The sequence below is a fragment of the Primulina eburnea genome, chromosome 6 (genome assembly GCF_022965805.1).
Source record: "Primulina eburnea isolate SZY01 chromosome 6, ASM2296580v1, whole genome shotgun sequence".
In the NCBI taxonomy this organism is placed as follows: Eukaryota; Viridiplantae; Streptophyta; class Magnoliopsida; order Lamiales; family Gesneriaceae; genus Primulina; species Primulina eburnea.
In genome coordinates this window covers 30286782-30306057 of record NC_133106.1, presented here as the reverse complement: position 1 = coordinate 30306057, position 19276 = coordinate 30286782, and the positions used below count along the sequence as shown (strand labels likewise).

Sequence of the window (19276 nt, the reverse complement as noted above, 5' to 3'; positions counted from 1 at the left end):
AAATCTTTTATATTATCAAATTATAATTTCGATATTTTTTGACGTGCATCTTGATAATATATTATTGATATTCAAATTTGATAATATATTTGATCAAAATAACTAAATAAAAATTTTTTTGACAAAAACTGTCATTTTTTTAACATGAAAAAAAGCTACAATTTTCACTTGAAAAATAATAATTAATAATAATAAACAAATAAAAAAAAATAAAGGAAGGGCGGTCTCATTTTTCCTCAAAGGGGATATCCGATACGAGGACACCAAAATTTTCAGACAAACCATTAGCCGCATCAGCTGCAGTTGTCCTAAAATTCGACTGCAAACTGAAAGCGAACCATTCTCTTGAGTCAGCGTCCTTTCTTTTCTCAATTCAAGAAGGGGAGGAAGAAGAAAATGAGCTGCGGGGGAGTGATAGCATCGTCCCAACAAGCCTATTCGGTTTGTTCGAAACCTCGTACCCCGTTGATAACCCGCCAACAAAAAGCCGCCGCTTTCTGGCGTGAACATCCATCGTTTTCATCCAATCTGAAGCTGGTCTCAATGGGGTCGCACAAGTTTCGAGGAATTAATCTCGGGTCAGTTGGGTGTAGGAGTACAGGTGATTCGGGTACCATTTCTATCTGTCAGCACATTTCAGCTTCTTATTGTTATGTTTTTGCTGATCGAATTCGAATTTCATTGTCGGTGTAGATAATCGTGTAAAAGTTCGATCTTCATTGATTAAATGTAGATTTGTATTTGGTGTTTTGCAAAAGTTATCTTAGGCAGTGTAGATTTGGGATGGGAATCGTGCTAAACTAATGAAAACTTGTTGAGTTGGATTTGAATCTAAAATTAGTTTACTAAATGTAGCGGCGGAGGGGAAGTTGTGCCACTCCCTCCTAATATTTCAGCTGGTTCCATTCTTTCTATAAAATTTCTAGCTTCGCTGTCCAAAGCACTAACGTTTGAAACTTTTGACATGCTAATGAAAATTGATGCTCAAAGTTCATAAAAATTGGAATAGGGTTGAAATTGAAGTCCAATTTCCTAAAATATACTCTCTCAGTTTTGTTCAATCAATCTTTGGCTTCTAGTTAAATATTTTCGTGTTCAGGTACAATTTTAATTAGCCAATTTAGCAATTTATGCCTCGTTACTTCCACCTTAGCTTTTGTAAGTTGGGGAAACATATGCTTATTTGATTCTCAAGTTATACATGTTAGGGAACAAATGCGTTTTTAAGTAAATTGTATCTACATAGGTTGGTTTGTTTTTACTGTTTATGAATTTAGTTTCGGCCCTGCTGGCTTTTAGAAATTTTGTGTCCAAAATCTGTTTCTACCTAACCAAGATTCTCCTCATTGTTTAACCGGCTTTTGTTCCTTGTCGAAATGGGTTTTGCTTTCTACAGATCGGAAGAACTCAGTCAGCACTGCCTGGAGTGCATCAAGTTCTTGCCGTGGAAATTATGTTATGTCTATAGAGGCTGAAGTATATTCACTATCTCTATAGTCTATTGCTAAGACCCTCCACCACTGAGTTTCTTAACCGCTGTACTTGCTAGTTGTCTCTTCCTTTGAGACAACACATTGAAATTGCTGCTGAGATTGTTCTAACGGCAATCCAGTTTCATGTTTTAGTTATAATGAATTTATTGTCGTAAACTTATAGTGTAAACTGAATAACGTAATCTTTATTTCATTGTGTCCACATATTGCATATTCTAACGCTAAACCTATGTGGAATAGTAACTTATTTGATGCAACTCTAATTAGTGTATGATGCCCAATATCCGAGTTTATTAACTTTCAAGTTTTGTTGGGAGTAGATTTTGTGCATAATCATTAACTGTGTAAATGTAGGGTGGCAGAGCTGCTCAAGCAAGAGTTTATTTCTAGCATCTTCAAAATTCCTTTAACTTTCCATCTGCAAATCTGTTTGACTTGTGTTTTATAAAAGTATAGCTAGAGTCAGTCTAATTATCTCCGTTGAATGGTTTTATGTTGTCTGTTTCTTTTTCATGTTTCTTGAAAAAGTTTCAAACCACTAGGTGAAGAAACACCTTCTCGTCTACTTTGTTGGATAACAAAAAAATGTTATTTTATTGACATAGAAGCATCAACAACACTGGCTCAAATGAATATCAAATGACCTTTTGCAGGTGAGAACGAGAGCAGAACAATCTTGGATGCATTTTTCTTGGGGAAAGCTCTGGCCGAGACACTCAACGAGCGCATAGAGTCATCAGTTGGAGAATTTCTCAGCATAATTGGCAGGTTACAAGCTGAGCAGCAGAAACAAATTCAGGAATTCCAGGTACATATTTTGATTTGTTGCATGGTCCTAAATAATTTGATCGAGGAGAGTAACGCTCTTTCAGCCTTCGAGGTGGAACCAGGACACCAAAGCGTTTGCATGTGCTGATAGAAATAAATATATACTTGTTCAGAAATAAAAGAAAAATTATTGAATTTATAGCTTGAGAATTGGATTTGCTTCGACTGAATGGAAGTTCTTAGATTTTTCTTGTGATTTCAGCATCCTTGGTATGGAATGGCCTTAATAAAAAATAATCAGCATATTCTATGTTGATTCTGAAGTGTCGTGTCTAGATGTAGAGTTCGACTTTTAGGTCAGGGTTGAAATCGATCTTAAAAGTTTGAGCTCGTGGGAGATGACAGACAGTGGTTTTGTACTTTGACACACATGCTGAACACGCCTTGCGTGCGTGTTAAATTGATTGCCCAATGAATATATGCCTATAATCAACAGCCAACATGTACACATGCAGGTTGGTCGAATATTAGCCCACAAATGTCACCCAAGATTAACTTAATAAAATATACGAGAATTGCGCTCTAGAGCTTGAAACATTGAAACCACTTTTCCCAAAAAAATCGAGCTCCTGAGATATGGCCTAAACAGAAATATAAAGTTTGTCACTGATGGATATAATTGAACACATTACTTTTGGCCATCATTCTGAGTTTGTTTTGCTGTGAGCTTGATCAGCCCCTGTCTATGTTAAAAGATTATATTTTTTTTTTCGTAACACTTATCAGTTATCCCCAGGAAGAAGTGCTGGAGAAAGCTAAACAAGCGAAAGAACAAGCAGCGCGTGAAGCCATGGAAACGCAAGATGTAACGGGAGTTAACGGTGGTGTAGCCAAAACGACATCCTCGTATACACCCAAGATCGATCCTACTTCGGAACCATCTAAAGAAGATCCTGTTTTAGGTATGCTCAAGGATGATTAAGTACAAGGGATATCGCTTATTAGTATAGTTAGGTACTATGTTTCATCCTTGGATACTCAGCAAGACTAATATAGTCGAGATTTGAGATTGCCATGAATGTTGAGTTAGATTAATATAAAATTACTAAAAACAATTCATCTCTATTTGAGACTTAATTATTATTTATTTTCTCAAATTTGATGAGTTTTCGCCTAAGTAGATAAATTTATTTGATAAATAATTAAGCCATGAGTTATATCTTACATTAGGCTCATCAATCAATCAAGTTTTGCACACAATTAAAACCCACAATAGTAAATATTAATGAGATATTACATTTATGACACTACCACAAGGCTTCATTTATACGTGTGGATTCCATTAATTTTTAGTGTACTCACATGTGTGTATTAAATATGCGTCTTTAGATGCATCGTTGAGGTAATATCATAAGAGTATGTCTCTTGTTTGACGGTCTCGCGAATTTTTATCTGTAACACGGGTCAATCCTACCGATATTCACAATAAAAAGTAATACTCTTAGCATAAAAAGTAAGTTTTTTCATGGATGACCCAAATAAGATATATGTCTCACAAAATACGACAGGTGAAACCGTCTCACACAAGTTTTTGTCATATCATAAAGATAGTTTGAAATTTCCCTATAAATTTCAAGATCATATATATAATCTAAAGCGTGAGCCATAAGGGTCGATTTGAAACCAAATATTCGTTCACTGGATTATATAATTAGATATACGTGATACTCCAATGAGGCTAAAAGTTGCCCCATTTTTGTACTAAATCGAAAAAAGTTTGGAGTACAATAATGGTCGTGTTACGAGACTGTAAGATTTGTCTTGTCACTAAACTATCATCAAGATTATTCAAGACGTCCAAATTTTTCCTTCTTGAGCTTAAACACATAACCATTATATATCGAAGAATTTTGTCGCATGAAAATATAGGCAAAACCAACTTTCTCTAGAAAGTTGTTGCACATGAGACGTTGAATCCAGATAACAAACGAGTGGCATAATACAACGAAACTGAAACGGGTCGGATCAATCTCATACGGAGCAAAATTGGTATGGGGTGAGAGAGGCTCGAACTCTCGACCTCAGGATAACTCAGTAGCTATGAGACCTACGCGCTAGCCAACTGCGCCACCACCCCATTTGGAATACTGTGTGATATTTATTTTATAAACAAATAATATAGTATTCACAATGTACATATCTCAACTTGGCACACGATACAAGCATACATATTTAATTTTTAACAAAAATTTGTGTGAGACGGTGTCACATATCATATTTTATGAGATATATCTCTTATTTGGGTAATCCATGAAATTAATTTTTATGCTAAAAGTATTACTTTATTGCGAATATCGGTAAGATTAACCAGTCTCACATGTAAAGATTTGTAAGATCATGTCACAAAAGGCCTACTCTTAATTTTTGGTGTTACAGATCTAAATGTTATGATGAAATTAAAATAAATTTTAATAATAATATTTATAAGGGTGATATGATCATTTAAAAATTCCAAATTATAGATAAAGATATTTTTTTAATTAAAATATGTTACTTATAGATTACATACAAATTTATGAAACTAGGTTTCTAATCAATATAAATTATGTCATTTCGTATAATACCTCTTCTTTCCCTAATTGCTACTAAATGACATAATTTATATTGATTAGAAACATGAAAAAAAAATCCAAAATTATTTAACCAAAACACAAAAATTAAAACTAGGGGTGTCAATCGGGTGGGTTGGGTCGGGTTTCGGGTCAACCCGCGAAATTTTTTTTACTTTTTTTTCAACCCGAACCCGAAGCAACCCGAAAACCCCCAACTCGAACACGAACCCGTATAACTCAATTCAACTAGTCTAACCCGTCTAACCCGAATTTTATTAATTTTTTAAAAAAATTTAATGAAAAAAATTCAAAAAAACAAAAAATAATAATAATATTTTAATTTAAACACATAATAACAAAATTTTTGATTTAAATTTGAAAGTTTAATCGTAGAAAATTAAAAATATATTTGCTAAATAAAATAAAAAATTGTTAAAAAAATAAAAATATGCAAAATAAATATCAAATGATGAAAAATTTAGCACATAAATATACAATAAATTTTGTTCAAACATACAATATATAAAAATATAAGTAATATTTTCAAAAAAAAAGTTTATGGGTCAACTCGCGACCCAACCCGACCCAACCCGAAACCCGCCTAACATGACACTAACCCGAATCCACCCAACCCGAACCCAACCCGATCCCGAAAAACCCCAACCCGAACTTGATTTTTTCGTGTTGGGTCGTGTCGGGTTGACGGGTCGTGTCGCATTTTGACACCCCTAATTAAAACCCATACAAGTTGAATTCACATTCTCAACCGAGACTCCGAGACTATAACAATTGAGAACATTACAAATCGATTTTGACAAAAAACTGAAAAAAGTCAATAACCAATTATACATTTTTGAATATGTCTTTTGTGAGACGGTCTCACAAATCTTTATCTTGAGACGTATCAATCATACCGATATTCACAATAAAAAGTAATATTTTTAGCATAAAAATAATATTTTTTCATGGATGACTCAAATAAGAGATCTATGTTACAAAATACGACCTGTGAGACCGTCTCATACAAGTTTTTACCTACGATTTTTTTGGTCTATGTATAAAGATTCTCACTCAATTATTTTATGAAACTTATTTCTCTTTTGTGTGAATGAGCTCTTTTCAAATTATGTATTTTTAAAACTTGAATATTGAAGAGTTACAAACTTGATTTGGTGTCAAGGATATAATCATTGGAAAAAGTGTCATGAACCGATCAGGTTGGTGGGAATGTGTGTCACGAGATCGATGAGGGCGGGGAGATGTTGCCGATGCTAAATGATAGTATGAACAAAGTGCGGCTCTGGACGGAAGAAATATGAATAAATTACTTGAAAATCTCAAATTAAACGTAATTGACTTGACAATTCTGAAATAGATGATCTCTTAGGAATTTTTTTCAGAGAGCGTGTCAATGAGTACATAGGCATACTGCCTCGATCAATATGGTGTGATATAGTGACAAAACCAAGATGAGAAACAATTGATCCTACCGACAAATCATGACTTTGACTTACGAAGATGATTTGTAGATAATTTGTCTTATCTTTCTAACACAAATTGATTGGTCTCGTTTTGATAAATGTCCTGAGATATATGACTAAAATACCATGACTGCTCGGTCACAGTAGCTTGTTGTTCTTTTTTGAATCAGCTGTAATTTGCAGACGATTTTTCTCCTTGATAAAATCAGAATATGAGTCTGTTGTTCGGAGATGATATTTAGCATTTTGAGTTGGTTGTTCAACCAATTTGGTGGCTAAGCTGATTGAATTCTCCATCCAATCAGCTGAGCTGATATGATTTCCAAAACATAAAATGGTATGTTTTGCTTTCTAAACTGATTTTGGACTTCCAGATACACACTTGTTGAAACATGTTAGCCACACAATAACAAGTTTTGTTATTATCAAATCAAGATTGCTCGTGTTACCATAACTCTAACAATATTTTTTATTTTGTTTTTGCTCCTTAATTAATAATATAGGTCTTTAATTAATTTGGACTAGCAATGGGTCAATGGTGGGAAACATTAGAAAGTGGCATGCAATAACTAGGTAAATACTTTGTAAAAAGGTCTCTAAATTACGCATACTGCTTTTTCAGAATATATTTGTTCCCTACCACCTTTGCAGGACAATATCTTTTGCACAGATTAATAATGACAAGTATACAATTAATATAACCAAAGTGATATTATTTTCCACAATTTCTCATGTAAATGGCTCTATTTTGTATCTTGTTTTTTTAAAATTCAATCTTAATTAGTACAATAAATTGAATTTTTATAATTTTTAGTCAATTTTCTTGATGTTCTTCTTGATTATTAGAGTAAGATTTTTGACTTCTTGACGCCAAGAGTTGCCTTGCTGCCACTGATTCACGTAAGCATTCAGGTTATAGCGGAGTAAAAGCGCAAAAAAAAAAAAAAAAAAAAAAAAGAAAAGAAAAGTTTGCACTAAAAATAAAATTTTGGCTATTTAAAAAAAATAGATTAACTGGTAAAATGATATCGTGCTACTTTAAAAATAAATTTTGAAGATAAAAAGGAGGACTGTATGGATTATCAAATGGAGTGAAAATAATATCCATCATATGAAAAACTAGTATCTGAAAATAGGTATGGAAATTCGGAATAAAATATTAATCAGACATCTAATTTTGTGTTTTAAAAAAATCTAACTGAAAGGATTTTGAGACAACAAAACCAAAGTGGACCAGTTTTGCAATGATTTGATTATCCATTAAAATGTCGTACATTAACATATTAACTAGCAAATAGACTTGATAGGAAATCGTGAAACGAATATGATATATATATATATATATATATATATATATATATACACACACACACATAATTATCATATTTTTAAATTATTTTTATTGTAAAATCCAAATTTAGATAATTATTAATATAATTAACTTAAAATAAATGAATAATATAATTGCGAGATTATGTCTAAATAAGTTATGGAGAGAGAAAGAGAGAATTTAGAATTAATTATGTAAAATTTTTGGATGAATTAAACAATCTAAATAATTGATTGTCGTACGTAGACTTTTGTGATAATTGTTTTTTTTATGAAAAAGTGAAGGTGTCATTTTTGTACACATATATTCTAGTTAGACGACACACTTTGCTTGTATATAATTATCGTACTTCTAAATACTTTTATTATTCATTCAAATTTAAATATTTATAATATAATTACCTAAATAAGCACGAGAAATACCAGTGAAATTTAAACAAATTATCTATGATATTAAATTGAGAGATAATGAGATTGTTTAGCAATAGATTGATTGAAATTTCTTGGATAAATAAATAAATTAGGTTACAAAAAATTTTGTTAGACGATCTTATGAGTTAATTTTGTGAGACAATCTTAATGAGTTGATATTGTGAGACAGATCTTTAAACCGATCCGATTCATGATAAATATTGTTTTATATTAAAAATATTAATTTTCGCTTTAAGTAACAATCGATTTGACCTCTGGTAAGATTGATTTAGAATTCAGAGGAGGTGAATAAATTCTTTAAAAAATTCTTTAAACTTTAAAATGTTCTTAATAATTATTAAGTTATTAAGAATTATTTGTGAATGACTAACTTTACTGGATCACTTTAAATAGTACGGAAACATTTCGGTTTGTCTAGTGATAAATAAGCGGTTAAGAGTTTAACAAGAAAAATTCTGAAAACTTGAATGTGCAAAAATGTAAAGTTTGTAAGTGAATGAAGCAAGGTTTTTATGGATGTTCGGAGATAAAAATTTTATTTCACTTATTCTTCCACTTAGAAAGATTTTACTAAAATATTATGGTTTCACAACGTCTTGCAACAGTCCACTTTAATTATGACTATTAGCAATGCCTAAATTGAAATCTTAGTGGTCATTTTAAAAGATCTTAATGATTAAGAAACTTCAATTCTCTAGACAACACAACAAATAACAACGACCCCAACATTCAGTTTTATAACTATGTGACTTGGTTGAGGTAGCGCGGGTTGATCCTTGAAGATCTGAAGTAATCTGGTAACCTTGTGCTTTAGTTGAACAGTCTGAAAATGTAGACAGTTAAGTGTGCTTTAAACCGTTCTTAAGAGTTTTTAATATGTTAAGAACTATTCTTGAATTACTAACTTTACTGCACCACTTTAAAATAGAGTGAGTACGGAAACGGTCCGGCTTGACTAGTAATAAATAAACGGCTAGCAATTTAACAAGAAATAGTCGGAAAACTTGAATATGAAAAAATGTAAAGTATATAAGTAAATGACACAAGGTTTCTATGAATGTTCGGAGATAAAATTCATATTTCACCCTCTTTTCAACTTAGGAATGTTTCTACTAAAATATTATGGTTTTACAATGTCTTGTAACATTTCGCTTCAATTTGGCCTAATAACACTGCCTAAATTGAAATCTTATTGATCACTTTAAAATGTTTGGATGTTTAAAAACACTCGGTTCTCCAGACAACACAACAAACAACAAAGACTCAACCGTCAATTTTATAACGAATTGACTTGGTTGAGTTAGCTCAGGTTGATCCTTGAAGATATGAAGTAATCTGGTAACCTTGTGCTTTGGTTGAGTAGTCTGAAAATGTAGACGGATAATTGTGCTCAAACGATCTAAACATATGCAAATTATAGGATTTTTAATTCAGCGGCTGTGAATACCTTATCGCTCAGAGTTTTTTTGGCAGTCTTCACTTTGAATGTTCTGCATATTAATAGTTAAAAAGCTCCAACGGTCGGATTTGCTTTTCAACGATCATTTGTACCATTTCCTAACAATATAGACAAGTCCTTTTCAATCGGGAATGTTTCATTAAGTGATCTTTAATGTTCTTTTTACTTTTGCGACTTCAAGTCCATGATTTTCAAAATCTTATAGCTATAGCCCAAATTGGTAACTTTCTGTTACTTCGGAGGTTGGTATGATAATATATAATATTTCTATTTGCAACGTTCATCTGAATGGTTTGACTTGTAATATCCTCTTTAAAATGCTCAAAATTGTCTATTTATAGTGTTGTTGGAATGTGAAGTTTGAATCTTTTCACTGCATTGAATTTTCGGACTCGTCAATTTTTTCATATGATCTTTTGTAGCTCAAGTTCAATAAGTACAAATGTTCGACTTCTTGACATAATGACTTGAATTCGTTAACGGTTTCAAATGCTTGAATTGATCGAGAGGTCTGAAGAATCTGTTTTACATATGAAGAAAGCGGTTGGATCTCGAAACAGCTCGATGTTGTTTATTTTGTCAATCACCAAATCTCGAGGAAAAAGAGTTATGTGACTGTGTCACAAGAAACTTACCCATATTAGTCTTGTATATTTGTTTTTTTGTAGTTCTGAATGTTTATTTTGTCAAATTTTTTTTTCTTGCTATCTTTGTTATTTTTTGAAATTTTGCTATTTTTTGACGTAGTATTGATGTGACACATGTATTGTAATGATCAGATTTAATTATATATTATTTGGCGATAATTAAGATTAATTATTTTAAATTGAAGAATTTAAAATAATTAAGCAAAATAATTAAATTGTGTGTTTATGCATATTTAAATGTTATAGCACACGGAAATTGAAATAAAATAGACCGGGTCAAATTTCGAACCCCGAAAAGATAAAAGATAAACATGCACATAATATATATATATATATATATATAAACACATCACCATCACCGATTTGCAATTTCTCTCTCCACCGTAAACTCCATTTAGCTTCATTCCACCGCTCACTTTGACCGTCGATTTTAGCCGCACCGATGATCGAAAAATTCAAATAAATATACGGTTGAAAAGCTCTCGACGTAAGCTTTCCGTTGATACCACTTTCGATGAGAAAAATCGAGATTTTCGAAAACCCGCCGTCGGCTTCGTCGCTTGAATCGCCGTCTTCCGCCGCTCAAAAGTAAAAATCGATTGAGGGGTTTTGTTCCTTATGTTATAAGCTTTCTTTTGGTACCAATTTTGCAAAATTTCGAGAACCTACCGTTTTTCTGTGTGATTCCGGTCGTCTTCTCCGGCGAGTTGCCGCCTGTTGCCGGTTGGCTTCGGTTTAGTCTCGAGTTTAGCAATTGTTATTGGAAGAATAAGCTGTATCGGTGCGAATTATTATCTATGTGAATTTAATTCAATTTCGACTCAAATAATGTATCATTATTGATTAATTATTGGGTTATCGTTGTAGGTTCGGAATTGTGCGAGTTGGAGGTATATCTGGTGAACCTAGAATTTATCGTCACCGCTTAAATATTAGTTTAGCGTCATTTAAAGCTAAAAAGAATATTTTGCGATGATAAAATAGAAATGATTGATTTTAGGTATTTTAGTCGAATATTGGAATTTTAGAAATTTAAAATGTCTAAATTGTTGAAATTGGATTTTTAGTAAATTTAAATGGTTGTGGAATTTTTATATGATAATAAGACCATTTAAATTAATATTCAGGTTATTTGTCTGAGTTGGCAATTCCAGGATTTTCTTGAGGATTTAAGTTACCGGTAAATTAGTTGAGGTACGTAGAGATCAGTTATTTTCACGATATCTGACAGAGGTATCTGATGATCCTGTGTATGATTTATTTGCTATTTGCTGATTTATGTGATATTATATACTGACTCGCATATTATCAGTTGGTAATTGATGTGCAAAATAAAATAAAATATTTCTTTTGTTTACACACATTTTATTTTGGTTAGACACATCAATACCACTGAACATTATTGAGATCCAGTTATATTTCGGTTGAGATCCGTTATATATATGATATGATATGGTGTCCTGGAGATGTTTGGCTACCTTGATTCGGTCCGGCTTAGGTAGTTGCTGGCTTCGAGGCTGGGCCATATCCCAGGCACGGTCCGCTGCCTTCGTGGACCAGCTCGAGCATATATGTATGATTGTTGATATCGATCATTTGACTCCTGATATCCTGATAACTTGCACCTATTCATACATTGCATTCATGCATGGCATCATTGCATTTCTATGTCATATATCGTGGTTTCTTGATGTCTCGTACTGGGGTTACTGATCCCCGAGAGGGGGCTGTCGTGTCTTTTGTGTGTGGACATGACAGATGGTACGGGTGGTTCGACCTCAGGTGCTCGAGAAGAAGCCTCGGGAAGTACCAGAGCTCCTTGAGAGTAGGCTCAGTTGTATTTAAGTACTGCGTGGTGTTGCTGTCTCCCAGATACTATATATATATTTGGAGGATTGTATTATGGTATTATCGAGCCTTGTCGGCTCTATGATATTTTGGTTTGTATATGTCATGATCGTGTCTGGCTGGCACGTGTGTATGCTGTTGTGTTTATTGAGGGCACATGTTGTTTATTTTGAATATTTGATTTTCGGGTATGTCCTATTTACAGGAAGGTCAAGTCGAAATTTTTATAGGCCCAACCGCAAATTTTTAACTCACTTTTCCGCTGTTAACTGATTAATCATGATTGCATGTTAATAAATCGTTATTAGGATAACGGGCCCTCACATGTATCTTCGTGACTTCAACATGACACTAAAGAGAAAATGACTAAAGATGCCAAAAGTTAACGGACATGACTATATTTATATATATATATATATATATATAGTATAATACACAAATCATAATCATAAATAAATAAATATATAAGAGCACACACAAGCATGCTCCTACTGACATCAATTGCTGAAGCTATTAATATATGGGTTAATTAGGTATCAGTACATTTTGAAAAAGAGTTTTGGTTTTAGTACATGGAGAGAGAAATTTTCTTTAAAAATACCAAAAATACCCTTAGTCTATATTTAAGTTTAATTGATTTTAATTGATCCCCGCGCTCCCTAAAATGGTATCAGAGCATGATTAATTTATTTCAAACACAAAAATTTTATTATTACTAGCAACTAAATGTATGAGAAGGAGAATTTCGAAAATTATGAATCCGAACTTTAGTTCGAGAAAAATAATTTACAAGAACTATTCCAATATTTTGGAATATACACAAGTTTATCTAACTATTGTTAGATATCAGAAACAGGAGAACAAAGGAAATTTATCTCCTGATAAAAGACGGCAGTGTTTGCAAAACCTTGCATACACAAAAGGTAGACCCTTACAGGCCGAAAAAACCAGATCTTCATTGATCCGTTAAACATGCCAGGAACTACCATCCAGTTCGAAATTGAACTTATTTCTCTAGAAATAATTCAATTAGAACAAGAATTACAGCGAAGTACATGCTTCACTGAACTCAGCACAAAAGGTATGCGTTTACAAGGCCTAAAAAACCGGAAAAACATACTTCAAAATCTACTCAGAAGAAATTCTTCAGAGAACAATGGATCTGTATAAACAGAAGATTTACGAAGGGAAGCTACTGCACCCTCAGGTAAAATCTCAGGTAAACTTATGATCCAAAATAATAAGTTTCTGGAGATAATTCCAGACTCTTCTAAGCTCTCTTTAGATCTTAGAGAAATTCAGAAGACAGTCCAAAATTATGGCAATATGCTATATTTTGTACCGCAACGAGTTGAGAAAATCCTTGAAACCCAAGAAGAAATTCTGGGATTAATAAAGGATATTCAAACAAGAATTCAGAAACTAGAACAACAACCAAGTTCTAGTAGAAGAACTTCAGGAGGATGGTTACCACCATCTTTTGGCACTGAACCTTTGTTACATCAACAAGGGAAGGCCAGAGTGGTGTCAAAACCTTTGACTGAAGAAGAAAAGATGATCAATCTAATCAAGTCTGTCTCAGAAAAGAAATTCATCTGATGACAACTTTAGAAAGGATTGGTTTGGAGGATCTACAAGAACTTGCGGAATCTTTCGCAAATCTCAAAGTAGTAGATCTAAAGATGAATACAGCAGTAGGTGAAACACCACCTGCAATAACCTGGTCATCTTCTCAGGAACCACCAGGGGAAAGTATGGGATCTCATAATGTAAATATGAGAGAATCTCAGACTGATTTCCATACTGGTGGAGGATCACACCCAGCGGGAACAAGGGCAAGGAGAACTCAAATTCCTTTGCACCAAACACCCTACGGGAAAACTGTTTTAGATCCTATACATCCTTACGGGGTTATGCTTAACCTTGATGTTTTGGACTTCAAAAACAGAGAAGATCTCATAGACGATTGGACATCTGCTATGAGGATTGCAGCAGGAACACTTGATCTCAACAAAGAAGGATTCATTAAACTTTTGGAAATGAGTCTTATGGGATCAGTAAAAATTGCTTGGGACATGACTTCATCAGACATGAAAGAGTCAGTCCTAGTTGGGGAATCTCTTAGTGAGATCGCTGGAAAGATGGCTACCCTATTCAAAGCACACTTTATAGGGGTAGACTATTTCAATAGTCAAGATACAGAGAAAAAGAAAAAATATACTCAGGCTCTGTATAGTCTTGAATTACATGATATATGTTTGGTAGATGAATACATTATGTTATTCACCAAATATAGATGGAATTCAGGAGTCGAAGAAGATATAGCTATGCAGCTTTTCTTCGCAAAAATGCCAAGTCCTTGGAGAGAAATGCTCATAAGGGAATACGTACCTGGTAATCCAGATACATTGGCAAGAAGAGCCTCTTTCCTTAAAGGAAAATTGGCAGAATGGTGTCATATGGCAGCGTTACAAAAGAATTACAAACGCCTAAGGGGTATCAACAAAAGAACTCCTTTGTGTTGTAAAGAAAATGATCTTCCAACTATTATTGGAAGTAAACCACAGAAATAATTGTTTTGTTTTTATGGGTCTTTTAAAGCACAGTTGACAGGCAATGCAATCTATAACTAAATACTTTTCCTTGATTTCCTCTACATCGTATTCTTTTTGTTCTCCTTTCGTTGCTAAATAATCAATGATTCGTTCCAAAACAGATCTTTCTATATCCTTGAGTACTTTTAAATCTTCAAAAGCTTCTTGGGTAAGGTTGTTAAGACTTTATTTGCTAATATATCGTCTCTGTAAATCTGGTACCAATCCTCGATTTGTTCGCTAGAAAAGAGACTAGTACAGCTTACGTAATAGACCATTTCGAATAATAGACGGCATAAAAGGAAAAGTTTTAGGACTCATCCTTATGCACAAAGTAGAAGAAGTTCTTGGAAACCAAGAACCATATGGTCTAGACAGAAAGCCAGATCTTATAAATCTGGACAAAGAAGCGGACCATCGAGAAGTAGGATATCATCCCAGGCATCGAGTTCATCTCGAAGCACAGGAAGAACACCTACCAAGAAAACTTTCAGAAGAGCTCATACTAGGGCCAATGAAAGTTTCAAGGACTGCAATTGCTGGACATGTGGAGCAAGAGGTCATATCTCGACCAACTGTCCAGAAAATGAAAAAAGAGATATTAAACGCTTCGACCCGACTCCGGATATAGAAGATGCAGTTTATTACCAAGATCTCATTCAAGTATACCGATTTGAGGACATTGCCTCAGATGAAAGTATATATGAAGAAGAGGAAGTCTTAAGTCAGGAAGAATCTGATGGAACAGAATCGGAATCTGACTGAAGACGAGGTGTTTCGACACGAAACACATGAAGATTTGTCTGGGTTTTTCAGCCAGACAACTATATCTCATAACATGGTTCAAAGAATCATGAGAGAAAATCCAAGTCTACAGAGATATCAAGGTTTCTCCGCAGGACAGGTAGAAAAGTTCTTAGGAAGTCTTGGCCTAAGAAACAGAAAGCATCATCTAATCTATAAAGTTTCTAGAAGGGAAATGGCAATCCCAATGGAACTTACAGGAAATAGAATGGAGATGCAGTTAATTCCTTCCGAAGAAATTAAGGAGGAATTACAAAAACTCAAGATAGAAGTAGCAAGGACTATGTCCTGGATTCATATCGGAGCAATCCAAATTATGATCAAGGCTACTTTCAAAGAAGGGATAGATTCACCTATCGATATTGCTATTTGCGATAAAAGAATGGGGAATCTACAAGATTCAGTACTGGGAACAATATCAGGAAACCTCTGTGCAGGAAAAATTGTAGGGGTAATCTATCCAAGGATAGCCTATAACCTGGCAGATCGAGATTTCAGCCGAGCCTTGACATTGCATCAGAACTTCAAGGAAAAAAGGCTGATGAAAGAAGGTAATAGGCCATATTCTATTACCTATCAAATTTCATATGCCCTATCTAATACACATCATTCTGAACTGTTTATTAGAAATGAGTTTATTGAAATCCCTGAGATATTTGGAAAAGTTGCTCAGGCAATTTATCCAGAAAGAGTCGAGTTTCCTTTAATACAGGAAACAGATATCCAGATCCAAGACAAACCGATTCTACAAAGGAATCAAAGTCTTAGATTAGAATCGAGAAGACTATCTTTTCAAGGAGATAGAATTACAAGTTACAGGTGGGGAAAAACACCTGTCATAGAAACCCAACAGGAGCCAAAAAGTTTTTCTACAATAGGAAAACTTAGATGCCCAGAAGGTTGGAAGGAAATAGAAATATTATTTGATATTACAAAACAAAGGAATCAATTTCCTTGTAATACCATATACTATTTGGAACAACCTACGATAGGAACTTACCAAGGACTGATTAATATCGGAGAATTGGAAGTCCATATCCAAGGGATTCTAGGGAAAGAATCAGATCGACTGATTCTTGGACTAGAGTTTCTCGAGGAACATAAACCTTGGAAACGTCTAGAGTATGGAATGGAGTTTATGGCAGAAGATAAAATATGGAAAATACAATAACCACAAGTCCATTCTCCATATACATTCCAGTAGGAATGTTGTATGAACAATATAAGGCAGAATATTTTGCTGCTTATATTGATTCAGGTGCTGGAATATGTACAGCAAAACGAGGAGTTTTTCCAAATAATTTGGAAGAAGAGTTACCCAAGATTGCTGGAAGAGATTTTTCCAGAAGAATCTTAATCTTAGGTAAAGGGATTAAATAAGATGACTGAAATCATGATTGGCGGTGCTGGACAAACACCTTGGTACAAGGTAAAGACACCACCAATTTATTTTCATGACACAGGAGCTGACATATTGTTACGAAATAATTTCCTACAAATGTTCAAGTCCTATACACAAGAAAATGAGACTAGAAGATTAGTGTTCACAACACCATGTGCTCACAAAATCATAGTCCAGAGACTTAGGGAGGCATTTTACAGAAAATTGCCAATCCAGTTTCGCAGCAAGCGTGGTGATTCAGGAAAACTTCTGAACCCGAAAATGAAAGATTCAAGACGGTTTGGAGAAACAATGCTCCAGTTAAGAGCAGAAAAGGAACTCCAACCAGAAGATATAGAATGCCTTAAGATCAAGGAAGGCAAAGAGTATGAATTTGTCCGTTGTAAACCCATCCCAATGAACATCATTGATCAGAGGGATATGCAGATTATAATCAAGGAACATTTGGACCTTGGATTAATCAAAGCAGGTATGTCACCATATAGCAGTCCAGGTTTTCTGGTAAGAAATCATGGTGAGATTAAACGAGGAAAACCCAGATTGGTTATTAATTATCAAGAAATTAATAAGATTCTGGAGTTTGATGGGTATTTTATACCTAATAGAGAACACTTGATTAGTTGCATTCGCAATGCCAAGATATTCTCTAAATTTGATTGCAAGTCTGGATTCTATCAGATTCGGATGCAGGAAGAAAGCAAGAAATTCACAGCTTTCTCCATACCTCAAGGACATTATATTTGGGAAGTATTACCAATGGGATTGGCTAACTCACCCCAGATTTTTCAAAGAAAGATGGATAATCTTTTCAAAGATTATTTCAAGTTTATGTTTGTTTACATCGACGATGTTTTAATAGCATCCAAAGATATGAATGAACATGTTAAACATTTGGAAATTTTCTCTAATGTTTGCAAGAAAGAAGGACTGGTTTTATCTGAAAAGAAAGCAGTCATTGCTACAAGAAAGATTGAATTCCTCGGAATTGAAATCGATGAGTCAGGAATAATTCTGCAAGAACACATAGTAGAAAAGGTGCAGAATTTTCCAGACAATCTCAAAGACAAAAAGCAACTTCAAAGCTTTTTAGGGGTTGTTAATTTTGCTGGGATGTTTATTAAAAACCTAGCAAAACACAGGAAGGTGTTCAGTCCATTATTGAAAAAAGAAGCTAGATTTATATGGACAGACGAACACACAAAAGGACTTATCCATTTAAAGAAGATTTGCAAAAATCTTCCAAAGATGGCTATTCCTCAAGACGAGGATGATCTGCTATTATATACTGATGCCAGCGATCATTGGTGGGCTGCAGTATTAACAAAGCTCACACCAGATGGAGAACAACCATGCAGATATTGTAGTGGGTTATTCTCAGATGCAGAAGCCATAAGATGACACATCAACGAAAAGGAATTTTATGCAGTAAAAAGGGCCTTTGAAAAATGGCCATTATTTCTACTTGCAAAGAAATTCACTTTGAAAGTTGATAACACACAAGTTAAAGTCTTTTTAAGGAATAAAATTGAGTCTAAACCCGAGAAGGCTAGATTACTACGATGGCAAGCTTTATGTCAAAATTATATTTTTGATATTATGATAATAAAATCTCATGAAAATATTCTTGCAGATTTTTTAACAAGAGATGGACAGCATTGACATTGATGCTATTATCAAGATGCAGAGGCATTTGAGGGAACACCTTGAAATGCTTCAAACCGAGTTCAACAAGTTAGCTGTTAACGCAGAAGTTGCGGGAAGGCTACAACAAGCTGATAAGAGAATTGTCTCTGATCGAATTACAGGATGTTTACAGGCATATACTCAGTTATGGTCTGTAACGCAAAGGCCTATCCTCCAGGGCATTGAGAGACCACTGGTTTCTCAAATGGAGAGTTTTCGAGTACAGGACTCTATACCTGTAGCGGGGGATTCAAATACCCCTTGCACAAGTGTTAAGTCGGGATCATCATCAGATGAGTCGGCCAAAACAAAAATTGAGACTCCTGATCCTTATCTTGAGTTTTCAAGTCAACCCTTCACCTCGGGGATTGAAGAGGGAGAGATTAACCTTAGGCCTCGTATTGACAAAGACAAAACTAAGGTTGATACTAATGAAAGTGTAATTTCTCCATTTCAGGTTTATCAGCAGAATTGGGAGAAATTAAAAACACGAATTGGCATTAACCCAGCTACAAGCAGGGTTGACGTTTCAGGAAAATATCCAAGGGTATGGATGAAACAAAATTCATATCCAAAGGAAGTTAAAGCATGGTATGAATTTGGGGCTCTTGCCTCAGTTTATACTACATCACCCAGCTTTCCAGAAATTTCAGGTCTACCAAAATGGATCCAGGAAGCTGTTCACGAGACTTGGGCAAACAATGATTATTTGTCCAGAGGAGAC

General features: G+C 34.1%; 1 protein-coding gene and 1 non-coding gene across 3 annotated transcripts; one reads left to right on the top strand and one right to left on the bottom strand.

The window, feature by feature from the left end:
- The first annotated feature begins 227 nt into the window (after nucleotides 1-227).
- LOC140834159 (uncharacterized) lies at nucleotides 228-3418 on the top strand. 2 transcript variants are annotated; one of them, XM_073198835.1, is made up of 3 exons: nucleotides 228-601; nucleotides 2147-2301; nucleotides 3058-3418. In XM_073198835.1, the coding sequence occupies exons 1-3, from the start codon at nucleotides 397-399 to the stop codon at nucleotides 3241-3243; spliced, it is 546 nt and encodes a 181-aa protein (XP_073054936.1). In that variant the 5' UTR covers nucleotides 228-396; the 3' UTR covers nucleotides 3244-3418. The 2 variants fall into 2 exon arrangements, with proteins under 2 accessions (XP_073054936.1, XP_073054935.1); XM_073198834.1 differs by having other exon boundaries at nucleotides 230-610.
- An 895-nt stretch (nucleotides 3419-4313) lies between these two features.
- On the bottom strand, nucleotides 4314-4398 carry TRNAM-CAU (transfer RNA methionine (anticodon CAU)). Its single transcript is given in 2 exon segments — nucleotides 4314-4349; nucleotides 4361-4398. It is a non-coding gene; the product is annotated as a tRNA-Met (tRNA).
- Between the last annotated feature and the right edge of the window lie 14878 nt (nucleotides 4399-19276).